Source organism: Triticum aestivum, chromosome 1A (assembly GCF_018294505.1).
Source record: "Triticum aestivum cultivar Chinese Spring chromosome 1A, IWGSC CS RefSeq v2.1, whole genome shotgun sequence".
NCBI lineage: Eukaryota > Viridiplantae > Streptophyta > Magnoliopsida > Poales > Poaceae > Triticum > Triticum aestivum.
In genome coordinates, this window is record NC_057794.1 from 99,411,999 (window position 1) to 99,423,846 (window position 11,848).

Genomic DNA, 11,848 nt, shown 5'->3' on the forward strand with positions numbered 1-11,848 from the left:
CTCGATTCTAACCTAACATTATAATGCATTTTAGCACAGAAGTTCGCCTCTACCACGATGGCCACATTACTGCAACCGAAACTCCACCATTGTCCAGCCACCGACCCAGTGCAGCTCGATTCAATCTGGACCATAACCTCCCTGGGTGTTAGCAACAATGTATCTTCAGAAATAAGCTTTGTTCATGTATATTATCTCTTTCAATTTGAAAGAGAAGACAAGAATAGTTTCATTATGGTGGTTCTGAAGGAATGACAAGGCCATTGATGTTGTCAAGGTTAGTACAGGTACATGCTTTTTTATCCTATTGATACTTTTCAACACATACAACTTAGTCTTTGTGCTGGAAAAAGTTGAGCATGAGTATAAAGTTTCAAAATGTGATGGTCCTCTGTCTAAAAAAATTCTGATAGGACAAATACTGTGTCATTTCAATATCAGATTTTGGAGTTAATAGGAAGCATATTTGGGAGAGAATTAAATCATAATGCATCCTATAGCTACCTAGATGAATTATCTCCATTAGTTTGGCTCTGTTGACTGCCTCTGTTAAATCATAATGCATGATACAAGCCGACTGTAGTTTGTCTTTGCTGATCACACAATCTACTATCATATTCTAGCCATGTCAAGTTCTAGGGTTCTTGTCTCTGCATACAATTCGATTTTGCAGGCGTGGTTCCTTGTTGTTCTAGGCTGATTCAGATTTATTTTTTCCGATTCACCACTTGGACATGAGCCAAAAATGCACTGTTGTTCTAGGCCGTGTTGTTTGGTTGTACTGTGCGCAGAAATGCTATCCATTTAGTATTGTATTCGCGCGAGTAAAATTCATAAGCAGACCCTGTCGGTACTCTTGTTGTATAATAGGAAAGCTAGAGGTCTTATGTGTAAAAGTGAAGCTCTGTAAATATCTGTACTGAGGATGAATGGATGAGGTTGCCCCGACCAGAAATTCCAGTGTCTTCCCCTTCTCTCACCTTCGACTCCTCTCTGATTAGGTGTGTGTTCCACAACATGGCATCAGAGCAGGGTGGCTTGGGGGCCTAATTTGCGGTGGTGGAGAGCTGAATCGGGGCTGGGTTGGTCGGCTGTGGTGGAGGAGTGTGACTGGCGGCAGTTGAGGCGCAGCGTTGGTCAGCAAGGGCGCGTCGGATGTCAACAGGCAACGAGGTTCAGCCGCTGCGGTGACTCGATTTGAGCATTCCCTTCGTTGCTGGAGCTGAACAGGTCAGGCATTTGGGTACTCAGTCTGAGGTGTGTGTGCTGGGTGTGGAGGAACTGAAGGTATGGCAGGCAATGAAAATGCCCCAGCAGGAGTCACAGCGGGGGAGCTTGCTGCTGTTTTGCAGGCGATGGATGAGAAGTATCGGGTGTTGTTTGATGCAATTAACAAGCAAGCAGGGAACTCAAGATCAGAAGTGGAGATAAAAGAAGAGGTGCATCCTTTGCAAATGCCCCATGTAAAATTAGAAGGGCCTGGGAGTTATGTGAGTTGGGCAGAGCATACAGAGACCATTTTGGTCTCTAGGAAGCTTGAAGGTTATATTTTAGGCATGGTGGAGAAGCCTGCAGATGAGAGTTCCAAAGAAGGCCAGAAGTGGAAGGCGACAAATGCACTTGTGAGGGCCTGGTTATTGAGCTCAGTATCACCTCAGATCGCTAAGCAAATTGAAAGGATTAAAGAAGCTTCTGAAATCTGGAGATTATTGAAAGGGACATTCTCAGGAGTAGGAAATGAAATGCTTGCTTGCAAGATTCAGAAGGAGTTGCAGGACCTGAGTCAAGGCGAGAAGACAGTGGTTGACTATGTTTCTGAGCTGAAACGACTTTGGAGCGATTTGGATTATTATGATCCAATTGAGATGGAGTGTGGCAAGTGCATTGAAAAATACAATAAATGGACCGAGAGGAGGCGTGTTAGGGATTTTCTAAATGGACTTAATTCTAAGTTTGAAAACAGAAGGGCTGCATTGTATGGTAGTGGGAAACTACCTAACCTGGAGCAAGCAATATCTGCAATTATTAGTGAGGAAACTCGGTTGAAGCTGGAGGCTACAGGATCGTCTACACAAGGCGTCGCACAGAGGCGCTCAGCCTTCCTTGCTACAGAAGGGGCAAATTTTCAAAGATCAGGAGCAAGTATATATGAGAAGAAATGTTTTGAATGTGGCCAGCCAGGACACTTGCGAGTCTCTTGTCCTGAATTAGTTGGAGCAGGCCGGGGTAGAGGACAAGAATGGCGTGGCAGGGGTCGTGGACGTGTATTTGTTGGACGTGGAGGTAACCGGGGGCGTGGTGTGCGACCTACAGGCAGGGCAAATATCTCATCAGTTATTGAAGAAGCCCCACAAACTATGAAAGTAGAGATGTCAGTCGATGACTGGGAGAGGTGGAGCAAATTTAAGGGAATGTGTTTGGAGGATAAGCAATCTATCGAGGCTTCTACTGCATCCACTTCTGCTGCATCTGCCAACTTTGGTGGTAAAAATTCTTGCACTATGAATTATGAAGTTGCTTATATACCATGGTTAATTGACTCTGGGGCTTCTAGACATATGGCTGGTTCTTATAGAAATTTTATTGACTATGCTCCTGATTTAAAAAGGCAAAGTGTCAAATTGGCTGATGGCTCCTCTCAAACTGTTCTGGGGTCAGGAACAGTCAAGTGTGGATCTAATATGCATCTTTCATCTGTTCTGCATGTTTCCTCGTTCCCAATTAATCTGCTATCCATTAGTTGCATTACAAACGAGCTTAATTGTGTTGCTATCTTCTTCCCATCATGGTGCTTATTTCAGGAACTTGGGACTGGAAGAAGGCTTGGGACAGGGAGCATGCGTGATGGCATGTACTACTTAGATGATAACATGTCACCTACTGTTGCTGCTGTGTTGTCTCACTCTCCACTGGAGGAATTTCTTCTTCATCATCGCAGGCTAGGACATATGTCTTTTGTCATTTTGGGTCAGCTTTATCCAAACCTGTATAATAAAATTAGCAAAGAGAATCCAGTATGTGATGCGTGCCACTATGGGAAACAAACTAGGAGTACTTATGTATCTTCTGATAATAGGAGTACTGTACCGCTTCAGACCATCCACTCGGATGTATGGGGTCCTAGCGGAGTATTATCTCTTAATGGATATCGCTCTTTTGTCACATTCATTGACTGCTGCACTAGGACTACTTGGGTCTATGTGTTGAAAAACAAGAGTGATGTATTTGAATGTTTTAGGGATTTTCATAATTTAATCATGACCCAATATAATGCATGCGTGAAAGTACTCCGTACTGATAATGGCACGGAATATGTGAATAAGGAGTTTGACGAATATTTATCAAGCTTTGGAATTATTCATCAAACTACTTGTCCTGGTACCTCTGAACAGAATGGCTTGGCTAAGAGAAAAAATAGGCATCTCTTAGAGATTACACGGTGTATCATGATGGCCATGAATGTTCCAAAATTTCTGTGGAGTGAGGCAGTAATGACTGCTGCATACTTGATGAAGAGAATGCCATCTAGAGTTCTTGGTTACAAAACTCCAATAGAGTGTCTCACATGTAGGACTAAATATGTGGTTCCACCAAAGGTGTTCGTGTGTGTGTGTTTTGTGAAAGATTACATGCCATCTGTTGGAAAGTTAGATCCAAGGGCTGTGAAGTGTGTGTTTGTGGGGTATTCTGGGAAGCAGAAAGGCTATAAGTGTTGGTGTCCATCAGAAAAACGAATGTTTGTGAGCATGGATGTAATCTTCAGGGAACAAGTACCATTTTATGGGGAACCTGATGATTTAACCGATGTCTTTCCTGATCTGTTTTCTAGTGATGTTTCAGATCTGGACAACGGGACAGGGGGAGAAAAAGAAGGAGAAGAGAGCAATTCTACACCATCAAGAGAAATGGTGGTTGGAGTAATACCATTGGAAGACAGAAATGATAATATAGATGTGGATCTTATAGAAGGAGAACCAGGGCGAACTATGCAAGGGGAGAGACAAAATACATCAACTGAAGTTATGCGGTGGGCAAGACCGAATGAAGAACAAAATCTGCGGGTGTATACGCGGAGACATCAAACTGAGGAAGAACATGTGCAGGGGGAGGAAATTAGTCCAGCGGAGGATGATTTAGAAGCTCAAGTTCAATCCGACGGGCATGATTCCAGTTCACAACCATCAGCTTCATCTCATACTCCACTACCGGTCTCCACAAGCGATGGTATACCTCCTCTTGCTTATGATGACTTAAATGTTCCCATTGCCCTTAGAAAGCAGCCTCGCACTATTGCTGGAAAATTGCCCTCTAAATTAGCCCCATATGATGTCTCTAATTATGTTACATACAGTTCTATTGGGCCTTTGTATAAGTCATTTATAGCTTCCTTGCATTCAACTTTACCTATACCACGTGACTGGCAGGAAGCGAAGCAATACCCAGAATGGAGGGCGGCAATGTTAGAGGAAATGGCAGCACTTGATAAGAACCAAACATGGGTACTTACTTCTCTCCCTGTAGATAAGAAAGTTGTGGGTTGTAAATGGGTATTTACAGTTAAACAAACTCCAGATGGTAAGGTGGAAAGATATAAGGCTAGGCTAGTTGCAAAAGGGTATAGTCAAACTTACGGAGTGGATTATGATGAAACGTTTGCTCCAGTGGCGAAATTGAGTACTGTCAGGACTTTAATCTCGATAGCTGCAAATCAGAAATGGAAATTGTTCCAGATGGATGTTAAAAATGCTTTTCTCCATGGAGATCTGCAAGAGGAGGTTTATATGGAAATTCCTCCTGGGTTTAGAAGCCGGGAAACAGAGGGTAAAGTGTGTCGGTTAACAAAGTCTCTGTATGGACTAAAACAGTCTCCTAGGGCATGGTTCGGAAGGTTTCGAAAGGAAATCTGTTCCATGGGTTATCGGCAAAGCAATGAAGATCATACCCTATTCTTTAAATGCCAGTGCGATTACATTACTATACTTCTTGTTTATGTAGATGATATTGTGATTACAAGTAACAATGAGGTGGAGATATCTCAGTTGAAAAAGATGTTAGCAAAGTCGTTTGAAGTCAAGGATATGGGATATCTCCACTACTTCTTGGGAATCGAAGTTGCATATGGCCCAAAAGGTATTTATCTCTCACAAAGAAAATATGTGCTTGATTTACTTGAGGAGACAGGGATGTTAGGATGCAAACCTGCAGTCACACCAATAGAACAGAATCATCGGATCTCTACAGATGGTGGTGATCCCGTTGATAGGTACCAATACCAAAGGCTAGTTGGGCGGTTAATCTTACGAGACCAGATATAGCATATGATGTTAGTATTGTAAGCATATACATGTATGATCTTGTTCATATGGTTTGGTGCAAGAGGAGATAGTTGTTCATATCTTTGATGTCATATGTTCATATATTAATTTACAAGGGGTGAGAAGAATAAAATCCATTCCATTTCATCTCTCCAACCAAACATCGAAATGTCACCATTACATTCCACATGTTGTCCTCAACCAAACACACAGATGGAACCAACCCATTCTATTGGAATGGAACCATGACATTCCATTCCACTTCATTCCTCAACCAAACACACCCTTAGATGCTGCGAATAGAATTCTAAGATACTTAAAGAGTTGTCCTGGGAAGGGAATCCTGTTCACTAATCATGGACATCTGAGAATCGAGGGGTACACAGATGCGGATTGGGCTGGATGCTTAGATGATAGGCGTTCAACTTCAGGCTACTGCATGTTTGTCGGAGGAAATTTGGTTAGTTGGAGAAGTAAGAAGCAGAGTGTGGTAGCTCGCTCGACAGCGGAAGCGGAGTTTAGGTCAATGGATTCAGGGTTGTGTGAACTGATGTGGCTAAAAACATTGCTAACGGAGTTGCAGTTGTGCAGTGGTGCACCTATTCAGGTATATTGTGATAATCAGGCCACAATTAACATAGTGAACAACCCTGTTTATCATGATAGAACTAAACATATTGAGATAGATAGGCACTTTATCCGGGAGAAATTAGATGAAAGGTTATTCCAAATTAGTTATGTTAGGTCAGTAGATCAGCTTGCAGATGTATTAACAAAAGGGATAGGTGTTGTATCATTTATGAGGATTTGTAACAAGATGGGGCTTATTGACATCTTCGCCCCATCTTGAGGGGGAGTGTCGATACTCTTGTTGTATAATAGGAAAGCTAGAGGTCTTATGTGTAAAAGTGAAGCTCTGTAAATATCTGTACTGAGGATGAATGGATGAGGTTGCCCCGACCAGAAATTCCAGTGTCTTCCCCTTCTCTCACCTTCGACTCCTCTCTGATTAGGTGTGTGTTCCACAACAGACTCCACTCCTCTGTGGACGTTCAGGTTGCAGGTTGAAGCTTTATCAGGGCCTCGGTTATTGTTTATTACAGAATTGTCCAACACAGCGCCTCGTGCTAGCCGGCCTGGTTGATGATGCCTATCTCCCTTATATTCAGAAACGGAATAGCTTATCCCTTATATCAGAAACGGAATACTTTAGCCGTGTCTTCCGCGACGAAACAAGTTCATGGCATTTTGTCTTCAAATTAGATGTTGTACGTCCCTGCAATATGTGTGTCAAATGCCCCAAATTGGATTTGTGATCTCACTTTCCTACTGCACGGTCGTTTACTCTCTGCACATTGAAGCTCTCTGAATTAACAAAACCTGTTAATACCCCCGTCTAACTGTTATATCTTAAGCTGCTTCTCCATAACCATTTGTGTGTCTACAGCTGTTATATCCTACGCTACTCTGACAATTTTTATAACTGTACCTTATTTTGTACCGTCGACATTTCTAAATTATCTGGCAGTGGCTCACGAGGCAGCAACTTCACACCACCATGCCGCCCTAGGCTTGATTTCTTCCATTGCATGAAGTGTAATTGCTGCCTTGGAATGAGACTATCAGAACACAAATGTCGGGAGAAGGGGCTAGAGACAAACTGTCCAATTTGTGGTGACCTCCTATTCACATCAAGTGCTGCAGTTAGAGCTCTTCCTTATGGTCACTTCATGCATTCAGCTTGCTTTCAGGTATTAGCAAGTAAAATAATAATAAAAAATCTGATAATATATATCTGGCTACTGGCTGTCAAAAATGGTTCTGACAATTGTCAACCTCAGGCATACAATTGCAGTCACTACACTTGTCCTATCTCCATATTGAGTCCCATGATTTGTTTTCATATCATAGTGAAAACTATTATTTTATTCTATTTTGCTCTTCATCTACAGGGCATTCCACTAGCTCATAAGTGATTTTTCATAAAGCATGAAACAGACACATTTTTCATTATACTGAAAGCCTATACCTCAATTCGAAAGTACTCAAAAACAAATAATTTATCTGTCCAGTTGTATTGTATGATTATTCTCCACGGACAATACAGTTCTGATTCCTGACGCTCGAGGGTGACTTTACTTGTGGTCTTGTTATTTAAACTCGCTCCTAAGATGCAAAGTGAAGACTGCTTTAGTATTTGGGGAGTACACAATCGGATATTTGGCTCGAGTCATGTTGAGTGACTGAATGTAATAGAAAAACTTCATTGGTATTGGTATCTGAAAAAAGAAGAGGAAGCATTGTAAATCGTTGCTATTATATGAGATGCTAATCGAGAAGTGCCAGTTTCATTTTGACTTGTTTGGGCTACATACTGTAGAGGTAACAAAACTATTGGCATAGCTTACAATATCCACAATATAAGGATTTTTACTTGTGAGCTGATTGTCTAAATTTAGAAAGCACATACATGATTCTTACTGAACTATTATAATATTTATTTCTCCATTTCTGTATGTACAGGTGTACTTTGGCATGCTTGATGCATTCTTGGCTGCTGAAGAGCTTCCAAAGGAATACCACAATAGATGTCAGGTATTCATGTTCTGTTCTTGGTTTCATTATTTTCAACCGCTGTAGTATTTATATTCTGTTGTATTATTCATACACGATATTCTTTGTAATGATCGTGAAAGAAAACGGAGATCTCAATTTCATTGGTAAAATCTGGTAATGCAAATCCCCCTCCGCCTCCTCAGTTCAGAGTCATTGTTCTATATTAGTGGGTATGAAAAACAATTCTAACTATCGTTGCTGGAAATTGGTTGGTGGTGTCCAGTGCAGACTAAAAAACTTGAGTTGATTTTGCTTTCCACAATATGTTCATCTCAGCCACAAGGTAGAGAGAGATCACTAGATAACAAATCTTTCAGTAAAAAGTAAATTACAGCCATTGCTGAACCATAGGTTTGCAAGTTTGTTGGATCGAGACTTAAAAACACGTAATTAATTATACTGGCCTACTAAATGAGGAACCTTTGCTTTATTTATAAAGCGGGGCGAAAGCCTTTTTCGGTAAATGAGGAACCAATATCGCTGAGATTTAACATTCAGGAAAGTATTACATATGGAAAATCCTCTACAACAGACCAGACTGTTAGAATTGTTTTTGATGGTGTTTATTTGAATTTCGTCAGTGTGAATACTGAATAAGCAGGAAACCTTCGAGAGATGTCAGTGCAACATTCCTTATGCAACTGCTACTGCAATTGATTCCTTTCCAAGCGCCTTCTATAGAGCTTCACAACATCTGTCTTCTTGAATTTACATGGATTCGATTTAGTTACTTTACTTGTAATAAGCAGCATCATGCTCATTGTTGAAAAATTTATTTTTTATCGGATTTGTTATGAACAGTTAACTTTAATCTTTGCTTCTTTTCATCAGATCATGTCTGAAGCACTAGAGTGCGTTTCCTGTATAGAGGCTTTCACATACTTCCATGCGTAGATTGTACTTTCATGACATAGGTGTTTATTTAATATACCAAGTCATGCATCTTGTCCCAAAAGAGTGTTAGAGGCATCAATACTCCTCCCGCTGGACAGCCAACTCTACACCCTCCACGTCCTGACATCTTTTTATTCTCTAACTGCTATTCAGTTGTGCGTGAGATGGATGAATTCATATGGATGATTAAGCTAGACCCTGTCCTCCAAATCTTTAGGATTCAAAATCACATTTTAACCAGAGGTCATAAAAGGTAATCTTGTTTGTATGCCATCTTGGTCGTCTTAACTATTATCTTTTTTTGTTTTTGTTGTCTGTCATCAAAGAGTTATGTTTTTGTAATCTAGAATATCTTCCTACAATTTTTAAATTGTTTGCATACTGTGGAAGTGTTTATTTCAATATGGCATGCTGTTCTAAATGGATACTTTTTTCTATTTGCTGGTTAGCTTTGCGAAACGTTAGCTATTAGGGCCTTGCTTCGGTAGACAACCCCCCCCCCCCCCAACAAAACGTATACCCACCTCGTATCGTATAGCTTTGCCGGGCATACGTATACCGCGCGCATGAAAAAAAACTACCCATGATCTAGGCCCGCCCCCATCTTCTTGCCCGCCCATCTGGTCGCCCGCCCGCCGACCATGGTAGTTCCAAAGTGGCTGATCGCCGCCGTCCGAACCCCGTCCGAGGCCGCCCTCCCCGTCCGAACGTCGCCCGTCGCCGCCCTCGCCGTCCGAACGTCGCCCGTCGCCGCATCTCATCGTCCCAACGTCGCCCGTCGCCGCATCTCACCGTCGTTCGACGACGCGGACGTGAAGGGCCCGACGTCTGACGCCGCCCTCGCCGCCCGAACCCCGTCCGACACCGCCCTCGCCGTCGCAACGTCGTCCGTCGCTGCATCTCACCGTCGCCGTCCTACGCCGGGGACATGAAGGGCCCGACGTCTGACGCCGCCCCCGCAGCACTGTCGTCAAACGCCGGCGACGTCTACACCGTGGGCCAAGGTTTGTCATCTAAACCTAGCGGGCATGGGGCGGGCATGATGGATAGAAGTGAGGGCTAGTTCATGCATGTACTGATTTAGGGTTTAGGGTTCATCAAAACCTCCCGCCGCAGTGCCTCCTCTACGGACTAGGGCATGATTTACAGAACTAGCGTTGCTTTGGGCATGATGCATTGTACTAAACCTAACACACGATGTTTTGCAGTTCTGTGAGTTAGGCGTGTTGACATGGACGAAGAATCCGCATTCGGGAGGGACGAGAATGGTACTGATAAGGTGACTAAGACTGATAACGATAGTTTGAACGAAGATGATGACAGCAGCGACAACGATTCCGTCTCGTCATATGATATCTTACCTCCGGAGGATTTTGATAATAATGAACATGGCGCAAATAGCGAAACCGTAAGTGGCGTATATTTTGTTTTTATTTTTGAATTTGCAAAGTATGGCATGGCTAACTATATATCTTTGTGTATAAATTTACAGGAAGATGTGGATGTTGACAATGTGCAACATAGTTGGCAGGAATCATTTGCAGATAACTTGAGCCAGGTTAGTTGATTGATGTTGTACATCGATCAATAGTATGATTTAAATGATAGTAATTGACATATATATTTTCAAATGAATGTTGTAGGAGGAGTCAGATGGTCCGAGCGTTGATCACGATGAGGGAGAGATCGATATTGAGGAGGCTCAAAGGCAGCAGAAGATGCTTGAGACACATTGGAAGGTCATGGCTATGACCTTTCGGTCGCAAGGGGATGCATACATATTCTACAACAATCACGCCAGAGAGCACAGGTTTAGCATCAGGAAACAGAAGGTGAAACGAGGTGCTTCGGGAATGATACGGTACCGGCGGTTTCTTTGCTCCAGGGCAGGGAGAAGGCAGAGCAAGTTCATAACCATGGAGGGCCGCAAGCGCAGGCTTAGACCGGAGACTCGTTGCGACTGCGGTGCACATATGGTGGTGAAGCTGGACAAAGAACGTGTCGTTTGGTTCGTCGCATCATTCGTGGATGATCACAACCACGCGATGGCTCGGCCCGACGAGGTTTGTTTTTTGTGGTCACACAGACGGATTGGAGATGGCCAGAGGGCAGAGATATTGGCGATGGAAGCGGCCGGGATAAGAAAGCATATTATAATGGACAACTTCATCAGCAGATACGGTTCGTATGATAAGTGCGGGCTTATCAGGAGGGACATTTACAATCTTTGTTGCAGAGAAAAAATGAAGCTCATTGCAAAGGGTGATGCAGAGACGGCAGTTGGCATTATGAGGAGCAGGAAGGAGAAGGACCCTGAGTTTTTTTTTGAGTATGTGCGTGACAAGGAAGGGCGACTGAAGAGTATGTTCTGGTGTGATGCACAGTCGTGGAGGGACTATCAGGACTACAGAGATGTGGTCGTGTTTGATAGCACGTATAAGATGAACAGATACGGTATGCCGTTCGTCCCCTTTGTCGGAGTTAACAACCACCGTTGCACCACGGTGTTTGGTTGTGCCATCATTGCCGACGAGACGGAAGGGACATACGTGTGGCTGTTGCAGACATTTATGAAGGCAAACTGTCAGGTGAAGCCAAAGTCAATAATCACAAACGGTGACGCTGCAATGATCCGGGCTATTCGGACTGTCCTTTCAGATGTTTTCCATCGTCTTTGCTCCTGGCATATCGAGAAAAATATGCAAAGGCACCTGCATTACAAGTCACTGGATGAGTTCAGATCGCTCCTGTACTATGCCACCTCTCAAGCGAACTTTGAGCAGAGATGGAAAGCTTTCTATGATAAGTGGAAGACAGATAGAACCGAAGAGTGGCTTGACAGGATGTACAGGAAGAGGAGACTTTGGGCAGCTTCATATCTTTCTGATGGTTTTTTCCTTGGTATGTGAAGTAACCAGAGGAGTGAAAGCCTCAACTCCTGCCTTCACCTTCACTTGGACTACGGTATGACAATTGTTGATTTGGTGGTGCATTATGAGAACTGTATAGTTCGCCTGCGTGAG

The 11,848-nt window shown here is 43.0% G+C and overlaps 2 protein-coding genes across 2 annotated transcripts; both read left to right on the forward strand.

Annotated features, from left to right (window-relative positions):
• Positions 1 to 924: 924 nt before the first annotated feature.
• On the forward strand, positions 925 to 3,261 carry LOC123038348 (uncharacterized). The gene is made up of 2 exons (XM_044462185.1): positions 925 to 2,484; positions 2,802 to 3,261. The coding sequence occupies exons 1-2, from the start codon at positions 1,290 to 1,292 to the stop codon at positions 2,843 to 2,845; spliced, it is 1,239 nt and encodes a 412-aa protein (XP_044318120.1). The 5' UTR covers positions 925 to 1,289; the 3' UTR covers positions 2,846 to 3,261.
• A 362-nt stretch (positions 3,262 to 3,623) lies between these two features.
• LOC123038363 (uncharacterized) lies at positions 3,624 to 4,637 on the forward strand. The gene is made up of 2 exons (XM_044462186.1): positions 3,624 to 4,224; positions 4,425 to 4,637. The coding sequence occupies exons 1-2, from the start codon at positions 3,630 to 3,632 to the stop codon at positions 4,481 to 4,483; spliced, it is 654 nt and encodes a 217-aa protein (XP_044318121.1). The 5' UTR covers positions 3,624 to 3,629; the 3' UTR covers positions 4,484 to 4,637.
• Positions 4,638 to 11,848: the final 7,211 nt, after the last annotated feature.